The 26135-nt window shown below is 34.4% G+C and overlaps 1 protein-coding gene across 1 annotated transcript in view; it reads right to left on the bottom strand.

The window, feature by feature from the left end:
* The window catches only part of SCYL2 (SCY1 like pseudokinase 2), a 51869-nt gene that overhangs the window by 7103 nt on the left and 18631 nt on the right, over nucleotides 1-26135 (bottom strand). The window contains exons 4-13 of the mRNA XM_034987751.1: nucleotides 22516-22660; nucleotides 18335-18484; nucleotides 16554-16775; nucleotides 15991-16107; nucleotides 15281-15406; nucleotides 14175-14351; nucleotides 12074-12196; nucleotides 8495-8608; nucleotides 5298-5430; nucleotides 3388-3506 (exon numbers count right to left, since the gene is read on the bottom strand). Coding sequence (XP_034843642.1) covers nucleotides 3388-3506; nucleotides 5298-5430; nucleotides 8495-8608; nucleotides 12074-12196; nucleotides 14175-14351; nucleotides 15281-15406; nucleotides 15991-16107; nucleotides 16554-16775; nucleotides 18335-18484; nucleotides 22516-22660 — 1426 coding nt within the window. The remainder of the gene's footprint in view (nucleotides 1-3387; nucleotides 3507-5297; nucleotides 5431-8494; nucleotides 8609-12073; nucleotides 12197-14174; nucleotides 14352-15280; nucleotides 15407-15990; nucleotides 16108-16553; nucleotides 16776-18334; nucleotides 18485-22515; nucleotides 22661-26135) is intronic.

Below are 26135 nucleotides of genomic sequence, written 5' to 3' on the forward strand. Positions count from 1 at the left end.
CATGTTTGGCTAAAATAAATCTTTTTTAAAGTTAGTAGGAATATTAAATGTACATAGTTTAACTTCCAAATAATTATAGTTCCTAAAGTATATCTAATACTATGTCATAATGTAGTTTAAGCTTTGGTTAAATGATGGTTCTTAGGGTATCTCAGATCATCGTGAACAATTTATTTAACAATATCATATATTACGGGTGGAATCTAGAAACTGCTTTCTTTCCCTCCCAAATCTTCTATCTTTTTGTACTGGGTGCTTATACAACTCTTCACAGTTGGTTTATTAATATTTCTATTCCATAAATGAGGAAACTATGGCTCAGGGAGAGAGAAAGCAACTTGGTAAGAGATACTAAATAACATATGGCAGCATGAGAATTCATTAATTCTGTCTCCAGAGCCTGCGCTCATTTCTACTTGACACTGCTTCTCACCATGCTCAATCATCTGTTGTCTTACCATGAGAGTAACAAAAGGCATTATCTCCTTAGCAGTTTACCTGGATGGACACTCTGATTAGTTTTTTTAACTTTGTAATGAAGCATAACATACTAACAGAAAAGTATACATATATAAGCACACATACCAAAAATTTCAAATTGAATTTAACCTGTAGTCAGATGTAGAAAAAGAACACTGGCAGCACCCCAAAAGCTTCCTTGTGCCCCCTTCTAGCTACTTCCCACCCCCTTATCCTATGAGTAAAAACTGGTCTGACTTCTGGTAGTATAGTTTTGACTGTTTTTGTACTTTATATAAATGGAATCATTCGGCAGATCTTGTGTGTCTGGTTTCACTTGCTCAACATTATGTTTGTGAGATTCATCCATACTGTTGCATGTAGTGGTTCAGAAGAATTAACACAGTGGGCCTAGACTGCTATCTTTGAAAAGGCCTGCTTGCAAGGTTGGCCCTTGGCCGGTGTCCAGGAACTCAGATTTTAGGAGAGTTCCCATCATTAACTGATGATAGTGGCTCACTAAACTGTACAAAGACTGTTTTATGCTAACATCTGCTTTCCTTCTGAAAGTCTGGAATGTGAGTACATGACAGGCAGATGGAGCTACAATACTTCACATATATTATCACAACTCATTACCAGGGAGAGTAAGTATACTGAGGAGATGACTCTGGAAAGCTGACTCTGGTTTCCTCCAGACTTTGCCCTATAAGCCTTCTCCCTTTGCTGATTTTGCTTTATATCCTTTCGCCATAAAAAATCATAGCCATGAATACAACTATATGCTGAGGCCTGTGACTCCTTCAGTGAATCACTGAATCTGGAGGTGGTCTTTGGAACCCTCACCCAACACAAGTTGTGATATGTTTTGATTGCTACTTAGTATTTCCTGTTTTATAATCAAATGCAAAATAAAAAATGTACTTTCTTAAATCAAGTTATCGTTTTCCGTAATGCAAAATATACTTAGATTATTTTAAATCAGAATATTAAATTAGGAACCCTCTCCATGAAGTGAATAGGAAAGAAGACCACACCCATGTTAACTATTGTAAAATACCAGAAAATATGAATCCAAATATTTCTATTGATGAAAATAGGCCCCTAAAAAATCAAACCATAAAGCTGAAGAAAACTAACATCACATTTCAAATGAAATTATATATTTATAAGCATTTGGGAATATTTAAAAACATCCTAAATCATAAATTTGAGAACTAAGAACAGAAATGACCAAAAGTTGGACTTAGCTATATCATCATCCTATTTTTCCCCAATATTCACTGTTTCCCTTTTTTCCAATTGTAACTTCAACCCTGCCTCCCAAGATATGAAAAACTATCAACCAAAAACTGAAATTTAGGGACACAAACTTTCAGAGGCTTACCCTACCACTTCAAATGAAATTTGGGTCTGATTAATTTTATAAATCTAACTCCAAAACTCTATTCACTCAGCACTCTCCTCTAAGGCCAAAAGCTTTCCTGCTTAACTCCCAGCTTTCTGCTTCCTTAATTGCTCTAATTCACTTTCAGTACTTAATTCCCAATCTTGCCTGCCTATCCATTTCTGACACTCCCTGGTAAACAGGAGCCAACCAATCCCAGTCTTTTTTCCATTTTACTCCATTAAACACCAGTTCTTAAGTGAATAAAATGACTTGTCATTACTCTAACTCAAATTTTCTCTCAGTTCAATAAATATTTTTGGTTTTAGCACTGCACTAAGTGCTGTGGATATAATAAAGAATAAGATATAATAACCAGCTTTCTGGGAAAGGCAGACACATGACACCTGTGATAACTACAGTGAAAGGGCTATGCAGAGAGATAATTATATAATAATCTTTGAATACATTACCTCTTTCATCAAATGTTTACCACATCTTGAAATTTTAAATACCTAAACCAGTACACCTGAAACTAATATAACACTGTATGTTAACTATACTGGAATTAAAATAAAAAAACACAACAACAAAAAAAGCAAATACCTAAATCAGAGAGCAATTTAAGGTCTACTTATACTAGTCTCAGTTTACCTCTCTCCCATTACTCCCCTACTGTATTTATAGGTATCTCTCAGTCAAACTGGATTATTCATTTCCTATGGCAGATAGACTCTAAATTGGTTCCCAATTATCTCCTCATTCTGCTACTCAGGCCTTTGTGTAACTCCCTATCTTTGAGAGTGGGCAGGAGCTGTGACTTGCTGGTAACCAACAGAATTCAGAAAAGGTAATGGATGTCATTTCCTTGATTACACTACAGAATGCTGTAACTTCCATCTGTCTAGCAGATTCTCTTTCCCACTTTGATGAAACAAGTTGCCATGTTGGAAGGCCCATGAAGCAAACAACTGACAGTCATCCAGCTAACAGAGAGCTAGGAACTGAGGCCCTCAGTCCAACAACCTAAAAGGAACTGAATCCTGTCAACAACCACGTAAGTAGCTTAGAAGCAGATCCTTCTTTCCCCCAATTGAGACTTCAGATGAGACACCAGCCTTTGACTGTAACATTGTGAAAACTCTGAACAGATAATCCATGCCCTGGCTTGGCTGATCCACAGAAACAATGAAATAACCATCTAGTTTATGGTAATTTGTTATGTAGCAATAAATAACAGATATACACCCCAGACACATTACATTGATTTTTTTCTTCATGTCAACTTCCCAGCCCCAAATTTGAAGTAGCCCAAAATCTTACATATCTTTCTATGTTCTAGTCATTTACTATCTCCCAATGAGGCCTTCAATAATCCTTCCAACTCACAGACTCCTTACTTTGAATCCACAAACTTTCTTTTTTGAACTCTTTCGCTATTTTTCCTTGTTTTAGCAACACTTAAATGTAATATATTTATATATTTAGTGCCAAGAAGACAGTAAGCTGAAAAACTGAATAAAACACAAAACTTTTCCTACCTGATTGAGATTAAGATTATTTTCAATACTCAGGGGAATCAGATGAGGCAATACTTTTCCAGCCAACTGCTCTTTGGTGATTCCCAACTTCTTATGTGTAAAAGTACATTTGTAAATACCTGATAGAAAAGAATGAGACAAATTGTATAGTTCAATGCCACAAATAAATAGACGTTACTCTATCTGCGTGAAATCTCTTGATAATTAATATAATTACAAATTTTTCCTTGTCAGCGCCTAGAATGAGGATGTTCTTACATATGGATCAGAATGATTTCAGTTTTATCACCAGTTTAGATTTAAATACCATGACATATTTATCCTGAATTCTTTTGGCTTAAGAGCACATTTACTGTTAGCATAACATTAAAAGCCTTACCACAATGCAGCAGCAAGGTTACAGAATGACCCTCTATCCTGAAAACATCTGAATATATAGTTCAGACTTCTCAAATTTGAGACATCTATTTCACAAGTGTGTGAGTATAGGTCTTAACACCTTTATTCACTTCTTTAATCAGACTGAACATGTTTGAAACTTTAATAATTGAATTCAACTCCACACAATCCTTCCCTAAAGTCTCACCTATTTACTCAAACTTCAAGACCCTGCTCATTACACCTATTCCACAAAGCCTTCATTTGATAAACTGAGCACATTTGTTTCTCATTCTCTGAATGCTTTTGTTGTGTTTTGTATATAATCCATAGCCTTAGAACACACCATATTCCATCATTTTGCTGTTAATGTACACTTCACTTAAATACTCAAAGAGTAACTTTATTGAACACCTACTAAATGTTTATTCGCTAAGCACTTAATTGCTATGCTCATTACTTTTCCCTTCCCATTTTCTCACTGAATTCTCATAAGACTCCCATAATGATGCATTTTCATCCTCATTTGTTAGATGAAGCAACTTTTCAAAGTCAGTCCAAGAACTGACACAGCCAGGATTGGAGCTAGGGCTCTTTCCACTATGTCAAACTCCTTCTCAAGAAGACTAATTTTGTTGAGCCCAAAAGTTTCATACCACATCCCATGCCTACAGAGGTCCACAGTAAATTATTTGCTGACCATTCTTACAAATATTTACTGAGAGCTTTTTCTTCAAAATTAACAGACTTTAAAATTAGTAAAAAGTAAACTTGTTAATGTTGTGATTCTACAATTATGTCTGTTTCCATGAGTATAGCAGAACCTCAGAATTTCCAGACTGGACTGTCAAAGCTTTAACTAATAATAAACAATTTCAGAGTTTCTTGACAGAGTAATTTATAATTATGCTGATAGAATAGAATGTGCTGTAAGGCTAATATGCTTTATAAGCACATCACTTAATAGTGAAACATACTTGTTAAGATTTGGACATATATAAATTAAAAACCAGCTCTACCACTTATCAGTTGTGTTATCTTGGATAACTTACTTAAATTCTGGGCCTCAATTTCCTTACTGTAAAACAGAAATAACAGTACCTATGTCATTGGAATTTGGAGAGGACAAAATGAGATAATGCAGAAAAAATACTCAGCATAGCCCCTTTTACAAACTGGGTACCACATAACCATCAAGTATTACTATTACGACTGGTATCAGCATTTCAAGTAGCTTTGTTTGCCTCTCTTATTTGGTATCATTTTACAGAGAAAACTACACGTGATCATGATATTTGTGAAGCTAGGATTCCCAAATGTCTAATTCTTTTGTAAATGTCAAGGAAGACTCTACAGTTTTTGCTAAAATTAACACAAAGAAAAGTTTTATAGTGGTATTTATCCCACCATTCCTCAATTACTGAATGCTATATACTTGAAAAAAGGATACAAAGGTTTTATAATTTGGAAGATTCATTTGCATGACTATAAAATAATAAAGCTGCATCAAATGACATTAAGTTTTCAGCTACCTAAAATTCCCATGAGGACTGCAGGTTCCTTGGATGGAATCTGTTGCAAGAAGGGCAGGATATCATCAAGTACAAACCACTTATCCAAGTATTCCAAAATCTTTCCTAAGCACACTAATGAATTTACACGAACCTATTAAAAGAGGTAAATTGCATTAGTCATTTAAAGTTTTTGCAATCTAGAACAAAATGTTTAACTACAAATTTAATCTTCATATAGATATGTTAAAATCTCAAGAATAAAAGTAGGTTTAAAAGCTCTCATCCTTTAATAATATAGGAAATCCACGTATTTACTAATTCCCCTGGACTTCTTTCAGAAAGAATTCATGATTGCTTTACCAGGACACTAGTTAGCTAAAGGTAAGGAATGACTTCAATTTTGTATCCTTCTAAATGAAGTGATTAAGATTTGAGAAGCTTTTCTATATATGTTTACTAACAATATTTCTTTGGGGACATCTGAATTATAAAAGGGACTACATTCTCCTATCAAGTGAGAGGATTTTACTAGGCTTCCAATACTTTTCTCTTACCCAGGCTTAATTCATTCTTAAATTAAATATTTCAACAACATGCAAAAACTATCTATATTTTACCCTACAAAAAGTTTCCTATTTCTAAACATATCTTTAACACAGATACTAAAACCTGATACTTAGGAGTGCTTTTATCAAAATTTTATCTATATTCGCTTGACAATTTTGATAAATATTTCACACCCTATTTTTTTTAGCTTGAATATGTTAAGATAGCATACATTCAGAAAAAGGCAAAGCAAAAAAATACAGCACACTGTTAAATACAAAAAACCGGTGGTTGCCAAAGGGGTGGTGGGTAGGGGGCTGGGTGAAATAAAGGGGATTAAGAGTATACTTATCGTGATGAGCACTGAGGAAGGTATAGAATTGTTCAATTATTATATTATACATCTGAAACTAATATAACACCGTACATTAATTATATTTCAATTTTTTAAGAAAGAATACTTTGAGTCAGGATCCTATCAATAGAACTGCAGTTTCAAAAAAAAAAAAAACTAAGCAAAGCAGAAATAATTTAGTTGGTTAAAAAAAGCATCATATTTCTACAAGAAAGATGGAAAAAATTCTCTGAAAAATAAGGTAAAATTGTTTTCTGAAATTCAAACATAAGGGATATTACAAATTCATAAAGATATCTAATTAATTTGCTCTTAGAATCAGTGCTATAAAAGGAATTGCTACATTTTTTATAAGTGTGTGTATGTGTGTCAAGAGATGCTAGAAATACTAGTTTAATTTTTTTATTTTTAATATAAAATACTAGTCATGTAAGTCATGAAGAAATAGAACTCTTGGAGCATTTTACCTACCTCTATGTAGAATTTATTTTTCTTTATTTTCAGGAAACAGTATTAAAATACAATTCTAACTCACAACTCATGTTTCACTAATTTCCCAGTTAGAATTTTTTAACCTTAGAGGTCCATGTCTATGAATGCAATTCAGAATTCACATTTACCCCTCTGAAGATAGGAACACTGTACGTGGTATTTAGAATGCAAATCCATTCCAGAATTACTGTTCTAAACACATTCATTATAACTCTTTGTAATCATGTCTTTAATGGCTCAGTTGGCAACTTAAAAAGAGATATAAACATCCCCAGGCATTAATACACATCATTTAAGTATCAGTGCTTCCCACCTCACTCTGCATAAATACTTAGAACTGAACTAGAACATGTACTTTGACAAAATGTATGCTAAAATAAATCTATGCTGCCATAAATAGAGTGTGACTTATATGATTTTTATTTTCTTTTTTTCTGAAGATTTTATTTTTTATTTTACTTTAAGTAATCTCTACACCCAAAGTGGGGCTTGAACTTAAAACTCCAAGATCAAGAGTCACATGTTCTATGACCAAGCCAGCCAGGCGCCTGCAGATTTTTAAAGGGCATTCTGAAAATGAAATTTTTAGCTGTATACTACCATCTATTTTGAAAATTCAATCATAAAATTTAGAAAATTTCAAAGAAAAGAACTGGATTTCAAATCTTTTTAATATTTATGCAAAGACTCTGAGGGGTACATTAACTTGCCCAGTGGCACAGGACAGTTAGTAGTAGAATCAGAATACGAACTCGGGTTTCTTGACTTCATTTCATACTTGTTCATTTTGGTAAACAATGATATTTTTTCCTATTTTGGTGTTGTTTTCCATCTCAGAGCCTTTATACCAAAAAAAAAAAAAACACAAAAAACATGAACTAAAATGGATTGGATCACTATAAGGTAAAATCATGTCATTTAAATTGCTTTTGCCTTAAGCAAAAGCTTAAGCTACAAATGCTTATATTTATTTAAGTTTACATTTCACCTAATAAAGATGGAAGAGTTCTCCAAAGAACTATATTTACAAAATGCAAACGTAGTAACATGACCATTATCAAACATCAATATAAAGAACTGATCAGATGAATGAAGGACATTTTTTCCTCTTTTCTAAAGCTGCTGTTTGAAGAGATTATTCGATGTCACTTCTATAAAGAATTATCTGTGGAATAAATTCTTATGATCTACTGTTGGAGAAAAGGTTGGGAATATATATTTCTCCCAATATGAGATCATGAGAACTGATATTTACTGCTATTTACTAGTTCCTTGACTACCAACTGTAAGTGTTAAAATTCTGTATTCAAAGGAATCAGCTGCCTTTGGCCTAGATTTTTGAGTACAACTATTTCCCCCCACTTGTGTTCTTATTAATGTATTATTTTACTGTACTCTTATTTTTTTTTTGAAAGTAGGCAAGTAAGTGGTAGATACAAAAATATAGATGACTAATAGTAAAGGCAGTTTATAAAAGGAAGCTGTTAAAAAGTTTTTAGGCTTATACACCAAGTTAAACTCACATGATAATTTTAAAACTACAACAAAATAAATTGTGAATTCAAGCAGGAAAGTATTAAGAAAGAAAAATTACTCCAATTTTCTATTGAAGCACTCAAAGTTAGGGGATGGGAGTAAGTAATACTGCAAAAGTATGTATCAGGGAAAACTACAGCTATTGATCACTTTTATAGCACTATACACAGGTTACCTATAGCCAAGATGAAATATATGAACAAACTATAAAAGGGTTAACAATAAGGAAATAATTTAAAACAATGAGAAGTTAAAGAAAAGCAAAAATTAATATGCAATTACTTACAGCCAGGGAAGACGTTTGTAGACATGCATTTTTAATTCTTGGTATCAAAGCATTTTTCATGGATGGGTAGTCTATAAGATTTGCAAAGGTTGGAATGATGTTTAAACAGAGTTCCTATTAAGAAAATACACTGATTCAATCTTAGGGAAAGATTCTCTTCACCTTTTCTCCCACATATTAAAAAACATTTTGCATTTGCATGGTTAATTTGTCAGACAGCTTGAAATAAACTTTTATGTACGTTGTATCATTTGCTCATTTCAACAACTATTTGAAAGAAGAATACTTATCACTAGTTTTCAATTTTACACATGAGGAAACAGACCCAAAAGACCTTCCTCAAAATCATGCAAGGTCATATAACCTAGCATATGGAAACATTCCTTGGTCTCATACCTAATTTCTTTCCCTGACAACACAATTCATCATTATTATTTAAGAATGGGAACACCTAAGTTTTGCTATCTTTAACAATGAGGGAAAATCAAGTACAAAGTGACATAAAACTATTCGTCTTAAGTAAGGGATTTCTTAGCTGTTACATATATCCTTATGACAGAATATAATACAAACATTTTCCTTAATATATTTTAAAAGATTGTTTAATAATACCGGGGAGAAAATGCAGTAAGACACTATTATATAATCCCAATTTTTAAAATATGTAGGTACATGTGCCTGTCTATAGGCTTAGGGAAAAAGACATAAGGATAGATCTGGAAATGTTAATTCTGGGCATCTCTGAGAAAGGATTTTAATTTTCTTTATATTTTTAAGTACTTCCAAATTCTGAAACTTAAGCAAGTATAACTCATAGAAACAGGAAAAAGAGGGGTGCCTGAGTGGCTCAGTCGTTAAGCATCTGCCTTCGGCTCAGGTCATGGTCCCAGCGTCCTGGGATCGAGCCCCACATTGGGCTCCCTGCTTGGCGGGAGGCCTGCTTCTCCCTCTCCCACTCCCCCTGCTTGTGTTCCCTCTCTCGCTGTGTCTCTCTCAAATAAATAAATAAATAATCTTAAAAAAAAAAAAAAAAAGAAAGAAACAGGAAAAAGTTATTTAAAACACTGTTTAAAACACAACTAATGCTGGCCATAATGTAAATGACTGTAACTGGGACTCTGAATGAGGCTAACAGAGGAAAAGGGGAGATGACTAAGGAAAAGGGACCTAAATGAGTAAGGAAAAGAACAAGAAATGGCTTGAGAACTAACTGGCTGAAGAACATATATCTCAGATACCTTATAAGGGCAGAATGATCCTTGTAGCAAAGCATAGAAGGGATTATTGAAGAAAATGGAGGCATAAATATATACCAGGGAAAGAGTTAAACAATATTTGGTATACTTAAAGACATTAATTTGTAGTTAGCAGATAGAAATGAATTAACCACTAAGAATCTGTTATCAAAATAATGGCCACCTATTTTATTTGCTTTATTCCCAGATTTCCAAAAGGCAGATATGAATTATATGTTTATTTCCACTCAGAACTATAACAAATAAGTGGGTGACATAACTCGAGGATAAGAAGTACACGCTACATTCAAGGGGCCATTTTCCACAGATGGGAGAGAATAGGCAAGGGTGAGCAGTTCGTGAGACACTGCTCCTGTTACCAGAGGGTGCCTCCATAGGAAGGTCAGCATTTAATTCAAGAGAGTGAGCATGTACATGCATTGTGCTGTATAACCCAGCAGCAGGTTACAGAGTAGGTTAAATTATGTCTAAATCATATAGCTAAAGGAGGGGATGAAGAGCTCTTTCCCGAAGAGGAAATACAATTAAGAACCTAAGAACAGGACACTGAAACAAACTTGTTATTAGCTCATTCTCAGGAACTTCTACCTCTTAGTTTATACTTTATAACTGGTCATGGAGATGGGAGAATAAACATAGCTTCTATGTTTAATTTTAAAGGTAAAAATTTTTTAAATTGGTTCACAAACATATTTCTATTCATGCCTCTAAGCATCCTAACTTTAATAAACGATCTACTTTTCCAAGTATTCTTCTAAACTCTTTAGCCTCTTAAATATTTCTAATCAAACTTCACTTTAAAAATACCACTCCAAAATGAATTCCAGAAGTTACCTTCCAGCCTTCTACTTGCATGAAACATGAAAAGATTTTTGTTTCTTGCTCTTGTTCTAGTACTCTCCCAAAGCTTAGATAGTCTTTTAACTTTATCAGACTCTACCAAGCAATGCTGATACTAATTAATTGGGCTGGTGACTAAAGACTTATATTGAATGATACAAGAAATGTTGGTTTGTAAAATTCAGCAAAGTTGCACAGGTCAATCTGGATTAAATATTAACTATTTCAATAAATACTTATTGGCTGATACTTATTAGCTAAATGAACCCCCTTAGGAAAAAGACTAAAATGAGCCAAAAAAGTGAGCTTATATATGTGGTATTAGGTTCACATCACTTATTTTTAACTAATCTCTACACCCAACGTGGAGCTCAGACTCACAACCCTGCGATCAAGAGTCACATGCTCTACTGACTGAGCCAGCCAGGCGCCCCCAATATTAGGTTCACATTAGGAAAAAGAAGGTTTTGGTCAATAACTTTTAAAATTAAAATTCTAGGGATGCCTGGGTGGCTCAGTCGGTTAAGCGTTCTGCCTTTGGCTCAGGTCATGATCACAGGGTCCTGGGATTGAGTTCCGCACCGGGCTCCTTGTTCAGTGGGGAGCCAGCCTCCTTTTCTCTCTGCCTGCCACTCCCCCTGCTTGTGCTCTCTCTCTCTGCCAAATAAATAAATAAAATCTTTTTAAAAAATTAAAATTGTTTTTCTTTACTAGAATTTCTATACTGGCAAAGAAACTTTAAATATAAAACCATTAAGCAGTGAGATGATCTTAACATAAGTACTTATTTTCCAAAGTAAAAAATCAAAAAAATAAATTACACTTTTAACAGTGATCCAAAATTTTTTTCTAGACAGACAGCCCTATAGAACCAAACTTTTAATAGCAAAACTAAAGAACTGAAAGTTTGGCAAAATACACGATGTTTTAACATCACCTTCGTGACACACAAGCATGACTATAAATGCATTAGGAATGGTCACACTAAATTACTGTCTGGCTTTCTATCTATTTGCTATGCAAATTAACTTCAGTATAGAAGGAACACTTAGAAGATTGAGTTATCAAGCATGAAAGAAAATTATGAGTATGGGAGTACCTACTTAATGTTTTCATAAGAAAAAGGCACATGTATCTTTGCCATTTTCATTCTTATGTTAGTTACTCATTCAGGAAGAAGATATACTGATCCTAACTACCATACCATAAATCAAATCTTCCAGGATAGAACATTTTTCATAAATAAAAGTAATGAGTAATTTTACTTCATTAATACAGGTATTTGTCAATTGATTCTTTAAGTTAGTTGGGATTAGATATATTTTAGTAATAGTATACAAACCAATTCAATGGATTAATATATATCACTATTGAGTTTTTATAGAAAAGATTTTATAACTCAAACCCAAAATGTACTTCTTTTGCTTTAAAAATAAAAATAAATCAAAGACATTATTAAAGAAAAATAAATCAAATATTATACCTGGATCTGAATGGAAGGAGCCTCTAGAGCTCTGTAAACCATTGGTAGGACACTGTTCTTGATCTCATCAGGAGGAGTTTTGGTTAGTAGCAAATCCATTTTTTGCAAGAAAATTAACAAAATCTGTGTAAGAAAGGGGGGAACAATGCATTAAAGTCTAGAATCTTTGTAAGATTTCACATATGACAAAATTTAAAGTATCTTCATAAGAGTAAGTTCTATATTTTGACACTCACCATGTTGCTAGCCTGAAGGCATGGAAGACAAAAACATACAAATCAAGTTTCTTACATTTCCAGAAGCACAATATTTAATATCTGTTCTCAGTTTAAATATTTAAATGAAGACTAATTTCCTAACTCTCACACATCTTCAGTAATGCCTCACTCACCCATAACTACCACTATCTGGAATCGACTGAATTGGAGAGAAAGAAAAAAAAAAAAAAGCCTGAGAACAGCAAAGTCAGATATTCCAAAGCAGTGAATTCACTTGGCTTCTAAGTTTTAGAAGAAAATGTACAGAAATGAAAGGGACTCCGTTCCCCTATGATCCTTTGTTATGTTTCTTAAATTCCACATATGAGTGAAACCATATAATTGTCTTTCTCTGAATTACTTATTTCACTTAGCATTATACCCTCCAGTTCCATCCACGTCATTGCAAATGGTAAGATTTCATCTTTTTGATGGCTGAATAGTATTCCACTGTGTGTATATGTGTGTGTGTGTATATATATATACACACACACCACATTGTAATCCATTCATCTGTCGATGGACATCTAGGCTCTTTCCATAGTCTGGCTATTGTGGACATTGCTGCTATAAACACTGGGGTGCAGGTACCCCTTCGGATTACTACATTTGTATCTTTGGGGTAAATACCCAGTAGTGCAATTGCTGGGTCGTAGGGTAGTTCTATTTTCAAGTTTTTGAGGGACCTCCATACTGTTTTCCAGAGTGGCTGCACCAGCTTGCATTCCCACCAACAGTATACGAGGGTTCCCCTTAGAAAGAAACATTTTCAATTGTCCCAGATCATTTGTTTTCTCACCTAGCTGCCACACATACCTACATTATAAGGAACAAACTGTCCCTTCTATTTATGCAGAATACTTAGTGAACATGTGGCTCCACCATTTTGCCTCCTAACATCTTGAAAATGTTTAGGAAACCCTGTTTCAAAGCCTATAGTTTCCTCACCTACCCTTTCTTAGCCATAGGAACTCTTGCCTTATCACCACAGTCTTCCTTTTGCTCCCATCCTTTCAAAGAAAGGACCACAAATAGCCTGTCATAAAACCATTAAGTTAAGTAGTTGACGGTTTACTAATAAGCTACTGCCATATAGTGGCAGAAACATGTAATAATATTTACTGTGCCTAGAAATTTCATTTAATCTCAACTACCCTTTTTGTTTTAGAAATGAGCAAACAGAGGCTTTAAGACAGTGAAGACTTGTCCAAGTCATACTTCTAGTAAAGATGAAGATCAGATTCAAACCCAGGTGTGTAACCCTACTGCTCTTAAACCCAAGACTACCTAGAATCTGACAAGTAAATATTATAATAGAGTCTACATCAGAAACTAATTACATTTTCAATTACAATACACACATATATTACTTCTGTGATGCTGTAACCATTTCCTCTCTTCTGTTGAAACTATTTATTACCAGTAAAATAAAGAGAAACAACCGGCATAAACTTTCTACAAATTAAAGACCCTAAATAACAAAACAAAAAGCAAATGCTTAAAGGTGCAGGAGAAAAAGAAATACTTTTCCCAAACCTATAACTTTTAATAAGGCCAATAAGAATACACAGTATAACACATGCCAAATCTCATTACAATTTATTTTCTGAGATGGTAAGTTATGGAGAGCTACAGACATTTACTTGCAAAGCTTAATTATAATTTTAGGAATGGTTCACTTCAAACATATGCAAAATAACTTCTAACGGAAAAAAAATTATCTTAAACTTACCTCAATTTTTAAAAAGTCGCATATCCATTCCTTTCGTTTTCAATGATAGTCATCATTGACTAACATCATTAAATAACAGCAGATAAATAGGAAAGAGTATCTATACACATACCTGGATTGGCTCCTGCTGTTTAAAGACAGGGCCAAGTTCAGGTAGAATTAATTTGACATATTCTTCTTTGGTGCATTCTTCAGCAATCAGTAGAACATTGGGCAAAACAAAAGGTACCATATCAGGGTTTACAAATTCTGAAGTCAAACAAGGCAAAATTCTCTGCACAATGACACGCTGAAAGGCAAAATGTTTTCATAAAACTAAATTTAATTTCAGATCTTTAGTATTAATATTGAAGTTACAGTCTTAAATCTCCAATTTTCTTTGGGGAAGATGACCATATAATTTATGGTTGAAACTGGGACATTGTTGAGAGTAAAATGAGGTGCTCCTGCTAACTATGTCAGGACAAAAGAAATAACTTGAGAATGTTAGAGATAAAGGGGGACGTATGGTCACCATACCTTTAGGAAACATTGCCTCATTAGTCTTAATATGTTTCTCTTCTTCATTACTTATGAGTCATACCACACAACTTAAACACTGTTCTGTACTGTAAATTGTTATTTCATGCATGTTAACTCTATCTACACATACTCTAAGAGTCTTGAGAGCAAGAACAGTATTTTGTTTCCTTTTTTATCTCCACAGCATCCAAGTAAAGGGCTAGACAAAGAGTGCATAATCAATGAGTATCTGACAGATTAAACACTGGAGGTATTTTTGTAACCAAGAATCACCAGTTTTCAACCACTGACTTCCAAGGCATTCACCAACATTTTTTAGACTATATTACACTCATGATTTAATAAGCCAGAGAGGGGAGTTAAAGGAATTGGAGAGGCTAGTATCAATATAGATGTACCCCTTTAACTGCTGGTGAGGCAACGATCTCCACAATGACAGCTTATGGACTTCTCTTCTGACATTTAATGTCCCGGTGCTACCTTTGCATAGGTAATATTCTTCTAATTTTCTTACCTATCTAATTTATTAAATTATTTTTGGACCCTGCAAAAAAGGTTCACTAAACTTTTAGCTTCAGTATGCAGCCTTCTATAGTCATATATGCACCTAAGACAAAAGTTACATTTATTTCTCTGGAAGAGTTATTATAGTAAATAAAAATCCTGACTATAACAAAAAACTGATCAACAACAAACCTTGGGCAGTTTTGGAAGAACTTTTGGTAGTCCTTTGAAAAATTGTGATTTCTGAAGATTATCTCTTTGGAATAAGGTATCAAAATACTGCAGCGTTACTGCACCAACATCATCAAAGAAGGGAATCTAAAAACAGGAAAATAAAATTATTTTGATAGATATTAAAATACTTCTCATACCTGAAACTGCCATAATACAGTGAAAAAATATTCAGAAACATTTAGCAAAATGCTAAAGATCACTTAATAATTCTAATCATAAAAATCAGAGTAAGGAAGTAATAACCAAATTTCTTTGCAAGTTCAAATTTTCAGTGACTACCTGTAAGTTGGCTGGGCAGTAACATTTTCTTTACCTAACTAGTAAATATTGAAAAATTAAGTAAAATATCTTGAAGGCATAAGTACCATTTATCTATTAAAATCCAAACTTACAAGAGTAAATTAGAGGGCCATGAATTCTTGTGTCCAGAATTTCTATACCTACATGACTGTTAAGACTCTGATTATTTGAAATCTTAATTTTATATCAGAGCAATTATATACATAAATTATTTAACTGTTTAAGATTAAAAGAAGTTGAATATTTAACACATTCAAAGATAGAGGTGCTATTTGGGGACTCTATCTGACTAAATCTTGCTTTAGAAGCACTTAACCTACTTTAACTCATTGTCCCTCCACCTAAGACAGGAATTCATGTGTACTCACCTTTGTCATTTGATCTGCATCTGGTCTTACAGTTGGAGTGACATTTAACAACAGTTTTACATGTTCACGGACTTCCTCAGGTATATTTGAAAGTGAACTAGATCCTAAACGACTCAACTATTTAAAAAAAGTGATAATATTAAATATAAATATAAAATATTCAAAAAGACAAGGCATTTGTAGTCAATAGTCTATTTAAAAAACCTTTTTGAAATTTACTCAAAAATATATGTTAGAGTGAACAAACTGCTAATTCTACTGTGGCAAGATAATTAAAACACTTATCTTCAATACCTGAAATTATTTCTATTACTGAAACAAATGCCCAGCATTTTAGATCAGATTTCAGTATTCACTCTAGTAAATAAATGCCACGATTAAAGCTGTGGTAACAAACTTTAATCCTCATTATTTACAGAATTACTTTTGTTCAGTTGATTTTATGCAAACTTAAAATATGAGACATCATCTCATTTTAGAGAATTTTCTGAACACATTTTTTAAACCAAAGAAACATTTAATACTTTTAATGTAAGCAATTATTTATATATAAAGCAAATTACCTGATCCAACTGCCTACTAAAACTCTTATAAATATCTTGCTTGTTAACTTCAAAAATGGGTTTCCCTTTATTAAATACAGCATACATGACAGTTCCTAGTGAGTACATATCACTGGCTGTTTCACAGCTCACAGAAAGTATGTATTCAGGAGCCAAATATTCAGGATTAGGAAGACACAATGATGGTAAATTTGGGTCCCATTCTTTACAAGGAAACTTAGGCTATAAGAAGACAGAAAAGAGATTATATAGATTAAATATTTCAAATTAAAGCAAAAAACACTATCAAGCAGTTAGCAACCTAGTTTTAAATCATACTCAGTCATGCAAGTAAAAATATCACTACCACCTTCAATCCTGAAATTCCCAAATTCTCAAATCTGGAAAGGGCACTAAACAAACTGAGAGATATGAATAAGAACTCCTGCAAACTGGGTGCCTGGGTGGCTCAGTCAGTTGAGCACCTGACTCCTGATTTCGGCTCAGGTCGTGATCTCAGCGTCCTGAGATCAAGCCCCATGACGGGCTCCGTGATTCTCTCCTTCTGCCTCTGCCCTTGGCCCCCTGCTCACTCACTCTCTCTCAAAATAAATAAATAAAATATTAAAAAAAAAAAAAAAGAATCCTTGCAACCTTCAGATTATCAAAGCTTTCTCCCAGAAGACAAATTATCACTGTAAGATGCAGTATGAATACGAAAAGGTATAGCCTATGTTCTATGATACATAGGTTTCAAATTGTATGGACTCAGATTATTTGAAACCTTGTTCTTTCACTAACTAGCTGTGTGATTTAGTTAATAAGCTCAAAAGGCTGTTGTAAGATTAAACAAATGTATGGGAAAAAATGGACCTAACACAGTGTCTGACCCATAGTATATACTCAACCAATACTAATTCTTTCTGCTTCCCTTAAATGTATTTACTTAAATTACAAATATATCTTAGGTCAAATCATGGTGCCTTTAACAGCTACATATATATATACATATATGTATATTAAAAACTTGAAATATTGCAGTATTTTCCTAAGTATAAATAGGCAGATATCATAATCACTATGTAACAGGTACTTTGGAAGCAAAGAGAACAGGTTCAAATCCTACCTCCACCACTTAACCACCTGCCTAAACTTAGGTACATTATTTTATTCTATGAGCCTAACTTACCCATCTGTATTAGTCCCATATCTCACAGATTGTGGTGAGGATTAAATAAGTAAATACATTACAAAGTGCTTTGTTAGAAAAGTACTTCAATAAATGTTAGCTCTTATTATCACTGCTACTGTTGTTATCATGCTCCCTAAAGAAGATTCTGTGGTCCGATGTTGGGAAAACACTGCTAGAGATTCACAATGTTTGTAGTGTATTTGATAGCCTGAGGAAAAAAGCCTACTTAAACCAATAGTTCTTAAATTTGTTTAACTCTAGCATCCTTTACTCAAGTAACACTACTGTGGAATTAACAAGCTGAAGAATACTCTCAGGTAAAATGAACATTAAAAATTTTCTATAAAGCTGTACATTTAAACATACATTGTACCACATAACCTATTTCTACACATTTATCAGACTTGCAAATTCTCTAGTCCATTCCAGATGCATCACAAATTTCCACAGCTTTAAAAATATTAGAAGACTGGGACACCTGGCTGGCTCCGTCAATAGAGCACACAACTCTTGATCTCAGGGTTGTGAGTTCAAGCCCCACGTTGGCTGTAGAGATTACTTAAAATCTTAAAAAAAAAAAAAAAAATACAAGACCTAAAACCTTCATTACCTCTTGTTCAGAAGGATTGGTTGATGATACACAAAAATCAAAGCCCATTATTTTCCAGGCTCCACTTTTATTCAAAATTATATTTTCAGGTGTAATATTTCCATGGACCATTTTCACACTGCTATGCAAAAATGACAATCCTTCAGAAACCTGTAAATGGGGGGAGGGGGGAGACACTTTTACATTAAATAAAACTCCTTTCAATTATAATAAAATGTCTCTTGAAAATCATAATTGCTGCTTCTCCCAATAAAAGATTTTTTTACATGTCAGGGAATAATTAAATTTCATCATAAATGCAAAAGAGTAGATATTCTCAGTTGCCACAATGATCTAAGCATTAGTGGGAAAAATCCAGTTATAAAACCAGAATACAACTCTTTATTAAATGTCCTTTCCACATGCATATAAGCAAAGTCAAAGATAATTTAAAACCACTTTTCCATCCAAATTTATTGTTTCTGTGTTTGAAATGTGAAGGAGTTACAGATAGTAAATATCAAGGGTCTCCTTGTCAATTTGATTCTAATTCTTAATATTTTAATATATTTACACTTCATACTGAAATTCAGTTTTTCTGAATCGTATTTTGCTCAGTTTTCATATATTAATTGATGTTCACTCATTCTCAAATTGGATTAGTATTTGGTAATTTTGACATGTGTACCTGAGACTACCATGGAATTTGTTAACCAAAAACGAAGACTGATTTCTGTTTCCAGGAGTCGATTCTGGCAAACTAACACTCCCTGACTTCCAGGAAACCACTCTCCCAGGCTTTCCCCCAACTCCACTGGTCATTGCTTTTCAGTCTATTTATTCTGCTGGTTCCTCCTCAGTACCCCAACCTCAGTGTTTGGACAGCTGAAGTTTCCATCTACTCTTTCTCAGTGTTCTCACAACTTTCAATATCATCCAGAGGTTGACTGCTCCCAAATTATCTCCAGGCTGGGCTTCTATTCTAAAGTCCAGACTGATTATCCAACTGCCTTCTTGACTTCTCTCCCCTTGAACGTTTTATAAGCATCCCATTCTTAGAAGAATCAAAAACTGAGCTTCCCCTACAATTCAGTTCTCTCCTCCTATGGTCTTTTCCCCATATCCATTAACGGCCACTTCACTTTTCCATTTTTCAAAAACCTTTGAGTTATCCTGCACTACTCTATTTTTCCTATATAAGAAACCATCTACAAATTCCAATACTTTCACCACCAAAATATATTTTGATCCTGTTTTACCACCTTCCCGACCCTGGACCATCATCATCTCTGGCCTATACTACTAGAGCAGCCACCTACTTCACCTCGTTTCTGCTCACACCCTTCTACATAATTTAATTCTCAATAAGCAGCTACCAGATCATGTCACTTTCCTGCTCAAAGCCTTCCAAAGGCCTTTCCTTCCTCTCAGAGTAAACTTCAAAGTATTTTTCTGGCTTTTAGGGAATAAGAGGACTTAGCCACCGTTAACTCCCTGACCTTGTCTCCTACTGCTCATCTTATTAACTCTTTCCACCACTCCAGGTATTTCACTATTCCTTGAACAAGTCATGCATGATTCTGTTTCAGGGACTTTGAACCTTCTGTTCTTTCTGCCTAGACCATTCTTTCCCTAGGTATCTATATGGTTCGCTTCTTTGTTTACTCAAATGTCCAATTTTCAGTTACAGATTTCCTGACTACCCCCATTCAAAAGTGCAACCTTTTCCTCCCCATCCAAACTATTCTCTCTTCCCCCTTCCCTTATTTTCTCCACATGCATTTATCATAATCTAATGCACTATATATTTACTTATTTTATTGTCCTTCTTCCCCCATGAGAATATAAATTCTAAAAGGCAGGAATTTGTGTCCGTTTTTTCCCCTGGCATATCTTCAGCACCCAGAACTGTGCCAGAAATATAGCCATCCAATAAATATACACTTAATGAATGGATATGAGAATGAATTCTCTTAAAAAAAAAATCCCTTACAGTTTCAACATCAAGTTAACTCAACAGTAAAGAATGTAAAGAGTACTATTTTAGAAAATATCTGGATTCCTGTCCCAACTTCACTAATTACTAGCCTCGCAACTTTGAGCAAGTCACTGAACCTATCTAGGTCCCAGCTGGTAAATTACTTCAAACGATGGTATATTAACCTCTTAATAAATGTGGGAAATCATATTAGATTCCACACCACTCCCAATCCCATCCCCATAGTCAGTCAAAAGGGCCTATTCTAACCACATAACTTCATTCATCCCTCTAGTACTTCCTGTGATTTTTGAGCAAGACTTTTTAAATATCATCAACTATTTTTTACATGCAGGCACTATGCTAAGTACTTAAAATTTACACATTGAAAATAACCCTACATAGTAGTAATTATTTCTCATACATTTTCCCTATGCCCAAGTTCCACTCTTCTAAAATGACACTTCTAAAATGCACATCAGACCAGGTCATTTACTCTACTTAAAAAATCCTCCAGTGTTCTTTCTCTATCTTTCCAGTTTCATTTTTCACCACTCCTTGAGATGCAATCTGCTACTTCTAACTGCCTGAATATTTATCCTCAGTGACTAGTATAATAAGCATTTAGGGGCTTAATATTTCTCAAATGAACGTTCTCCAGTTCTAACACATTGGAACCTATGAAATTCATGTAAGATTTGCATTTTAAAAAATGCTTATTCCTCAAATACAATTCATAAAATATACGAAGTTTTTCAAGTCTAGAAAAGTCAAATGATTTTTGACAAAGGTACCAAGACCATTCAATGGGGAAAGGATAGAAGTTTCAACAAAGGGTACTGAAAAAATTGGATATCCATAGGCAAAACAATGAGGTTAGACCCTTATCTTAAACCATATGTAAAAATCAACTCAAATCAAAGGCCTAAACATAAGACTAAAACTATATAACTCTTAGGAGAAAACATAGAGGAAATCTTCATGACACTGGATTTGGCAAAGTCTTTTTAGATATGACACCAAATGCACAGGCAACAAAAGAAAAAATAAATTGGATATATCGAAATAAAAACTTCTATGCATCAAAAGACAAAATCAACAGAGTGAAAAGGCAACCCACAGAAAAGGAAAAAATATTTGCCAATCATATATCTGATTATATACTGAGATTAATATCTGGAATATATAATGAACACCTACAATTCAACAACAACAAAACAAACAACCTGATTAGAAAATGGGCAAAGGACTTGCATAGATATTTCTCCAAAGAAGATACACAAATGGATAATAAGTACATGAAAAGATGCTTAAATTCACTAACTCCTAAAAAAATGCAAATCAAAACCATAATGGTCTACCACATCACTCCAATTAGGATGGCCACTATCAAAAACTAGAAAATAATAAATGTTGGTGAGGACATGAAGAAATTAGGACTCTGCGCTGCATTACTGGTAGAAATATAAAATGGGATAGCCAATATGGAAAACAGTACGCTAGTTCCTCAAAAAATAAAAAAAATAGAATTACTATATCATCTAGAAATTCCACTTCTGGGTACATCCCCAAAATAACTAAAGGCAGAATCTTGAAGAGAAACTTCTACACCCATGTTCAGAGCAGTATTACTCACAACAGCCAAGATGTGGAAGCAACCCCAGTGTCCATAGACAAATGAATAAACATAATGTGGCAAATACATACAATGGATTATTCAGCTCTAAAAAGAAAGGAAATTCTGACACATGCTACAACATGGAAAAACCTCAAGAACATCATACTAAGTGTAATAAAGCACAAAAGGAAAAATCATATATGATTCCACTTACATGAGGCACCTAAAGTAGTCAAATCATAGAGAATAAAAGTAGAATGGTTGCCAGGGGCTGGCGAGTGGTAGGGATGGGTATGGAGAATTATTGTTTAGCAGATACAGCTTCAGTTTTGCAAGGTGAAAAGAGTTCTGTTATGAAACATAACATTGGTAACCTTTGTAGAAGGGTACTTATTGACTGGTTGATGTTATGTTTCATAAATTTAAAATATAATTTAAACCTAACAATAAACTGTAGAAAAACTGTAGAACATAGAAATAATTTTTAAATTACTGAGAGGATCCAAAGGTTTACATAAAGCAGTTGATATTGCTAAGAAGTTTTAAATAGCCAAAAGCAATTTTGAAGGATAAAACTCTTTTCACGTGATGAATAAAAATACATACCTGAAGCAAACCATATTTAGTTTCCACATCATAAAGGTTATAATCCTTAATGTCTGGAGATACAGGGGAAGGTAGATTTTCCCAGTTACCTAAAACATTGGCTAAACTGGCAAAAACTGGTTCTGTACAAAATGCCAAGCAATCCCTGTTTTAAAAAAGAAAAAGTTATTTACCATCATTTTTTCCCCACATTATTAAAGTCAAATATACATAAAATATTAGTAGTCAACAAGAAGACAGATTTGCTTTCAGCATTAATAAAACAATTAAACCACCATTTTCAGAATACGCTCAAAGGAACCTGCAGATTTCCCAGACCCTCTGGAGCAAGAGCAGTCAGAAAGAGGCAAAGAGCACAGCTCCAGGTCCCCTGTAACTACTTCAATCAGAGCAGCTCTGATTTTACCTATTTTATATATAATTTTAAAAGGCGCCACAATTTTTAAATTTTTAAGTTACTGCTCTTTGATGTGTAAGAATATTCAGAAATTCAGAAAATGTTAGATATTAACATTCAGTAGGCCTCATGGAGTAATCATAAAGAGCTCAGGCTTTGAAGACAAATACCCAACTTCAAGTCCCAGCATCCCTATTCCTTGACTAGGTGACCTGGACACCTCGGCTCTGAGCCTCACTTTGCCCATTTGTAAAATGGTGATAAAAAACAGCCTTGAAAGGTTACTGTGAAGATCAAAGGAGATAATGAATGTAAAGTATATAGCAGAGTCACTAGCATGTAAACTTAATAAATCTTTACTACTGCTATTGTAATTACCAAGTGTTTGAGACTCAAGTCCTAACATTTTATGCCTTGGGCTTATTTAGGCTCTGGCAATGAAGAACTACATACAAGGTATTGTGTAACAAAGCTAGACCAAACGTACCCGGACTGTAACTGTTTAATGGCAAGTACACCTTTTGCTGTTTCATCTGTCCACTATACCTCTGTAATTTTTCTTTCACCTTGAACCCATTTTTCAAATGAAAGCATATGCAGAAGCTTAATATACATGAAAGATTAACACAGAGCTGCTTAGGCTGAGGGAGAGAATTATTACACCTGCTCAGTCATCAAAAAAGATGCTACCTTGTTCTTTACTCTCTCACCAAGCTCATAAACACAGTGGACACCAGATTTCCATTTGCTGAACTGTACTGGAGGAAAATTGATCAAATACTCTCAAGTCTTTTCTCCAGTTTTCTATAATTCCCATAACTCACGCATTTGAGCTACTCCTATTTGTTTCCTCTCGGTCTTGACCCCAACATCATCCTTGGCCACATCAACATCCATATGATTATTCCTCAAGCTGGAAGCCCTCTTATCTTTCATGAATATTCACTTCCATCAACATTACAGTCACATACCAGAAGGGCTATATCCTCTTCTCAAGAACCACTTTCCCAACCACAGCTATTTACTAGCCATTATCTCCTACCCCTTTACTATCTCCACCAAATCTAGCTCCCCAACACCTTTATTAACCAAATTCAAAGTATTCAGTCTTGACCATACATATTTGATTCCTTTCTCCCAACTATCACAATAAACTATCACCCAAATTACCTTTTACTGAGCAAACCCCTACTAACCCTGTAATAACCACTACAAGTTTCTTTTACTCTGTTGCTTATGTCATAAGCACCAGCAAAGAATAGAAAGCCCAAGTCTTTTTAAGTGTTAAGTCACATAGTATACTTTAACCTTGCTTTTTCAACATTCAAGAACATTCCTTTATTGTCCTCTTCCTAGCTCCTCATTCCATGGCCCCCTTTACCCACTACTCACCTATTATCCACTTTCTACTTTAAAAAAGCATAAAGTTCATCTAACATGAATGACATCATTTCCCTACACTTCACCATATTAGTGATTAAACTATCATCCCAATATTTCCTTTCAGTTCCTCCTCTGGGACTTTATTCACATAATGAAGTCTTCTCTGCTGGGCTCCTCAGTATCTATTTTCTAGCTTCCAAACCACCATCCTACTACTGATATTATTAAAGATCAGTAACAACCTCTCACTAGTCAAATGTAACAAACTCTTCTCAGTCCTTATTTTCTTTTTAAAGATTTATTTATTTATTTGAGAGAGCGAGAATGAGAGAGAGTACATGAGAGGGGGGAGGGTCAGAGGGAGAAGCAGGCTCCTCGCTGAGCAGGGAGCCCGATGCGGGACTCGATCCCGGGACTCCAGGATCATGACCTGAGCCGAAGGCAGTTGCTTAACCAACTGAGCCACCCAGGCGCCCCTCAGTCCTTATTTTCTTTTTCCTCAGTGGTGCTCAGTGTTAGTGGGTCCCTTCTCCCCTCCTTTAGCTTCCATGACCTTCAGCTGCCTGTTTTTCTCCTGCCATGTAACAATGATCGCTCCTTTCTTTTCCTGGCTCTTCTTTTCCCTCTACATTTCAAGTTCTGTCCTCAGTACTCTGCTCTTTCGACTCATGCTCTTGAAAAATTCTTTTTTTCATGGTTTTAATTACTGCCTACATGTTACCCTCAAAACATATCACCAACTCCGAGCTTTCACCTGGATGACTTTACTATAGCACATTTCTTTTGGATAATTCCAGTGTTATTTCTACATTACTAACTCATAAAAAATGGGAAGTCATTTTTTCCTTCCCTAAAGTTGTCCTATTCCTATCAATTTTACAGTTTTACAACTTAACAGTGAAGATGCCTTAAAGTAATCTTAATTTTCTCTCTTAATGATCACCAATAAATCCCTAGTTCTATAATATTTATATCACTATAAAAGAAGCTGCAGGGACAGCTTCTCCCCTCACGAGTCTTAGAATGTAATGAGGAAATGTAAGATACATTGATACCAGTTAAAATAACAAAGATGGGTGGGCATTCTGATAGGTGACATGGTAGACGCTGATAGAAAACATTCCAGAGAAAACAGCATCGATTGGAATGCTCAGGACAAGTGTGGCAAACAAAACTTACCCACTTCAGGATAAAGAGTTCACAATAGTGAATGTTATGTAAGAGTCAACAACTATACTCTTCTTTTGGGTTTATTCATGAAAAGGAGAGCTATAAAAATATTATCATCATAAGAGATATATGCGCATATTTCTGGGTAGGCACACCATGATATAGTAGAATAAAAAAAACATGGGCTGAGGAATCAAGGTGTCATAACTATGTGGCTTAAGTAATGTCTCTGATCCTCATTTCTCCCATGTAACTCTGAGAACTGAATGAGTTAAACAAATGTAAAGCATTTAATACAGTTTTCATGGTAAATATTAGTTTTTTTCTTTTAGGTTGAAAGAAAGTAACTCATGCTCTTGGCGGAGAGGGATAAGTGACAGGGGGTTACTGAAGATTCCAAAGTAAGAATTATACAGAAATCCAATACGTAAAAAGATAAAAGTAAAAGTGTCCTAGCTAAAAAATTAGCTAAAATCTAATGTCATGGAAATTATAGCACCATTGTAATACTTTTCTGATATCAAACTGGAAACCTAGAACTCTGCCAGCTCTGTTTGTTCACCTATCTGTTCTTCCCCTATCCTTAAAATTCTAGGGTCCATAGAACACAAATGACAAACCACTTCGTTAAGATCTTCTGAATTAAGAGAGACGAATACAGTCTGCTAGG

This window comes from Mirounga leonina, unplaced genomic scaffold, assembly GCF_011800145.1.
Source record: "Mirounga leonina isolate KUSES-001 unplaced genomic scaffold, KU_Mleo_1.0 Mir_418, whole genome shotgun sequence".
Lineage (NCBI taxonomy): Eukaryota > Metazoa > Chordata > Mammalia > Carnivora > Phocidae > Mirounga > Mirounga leonina.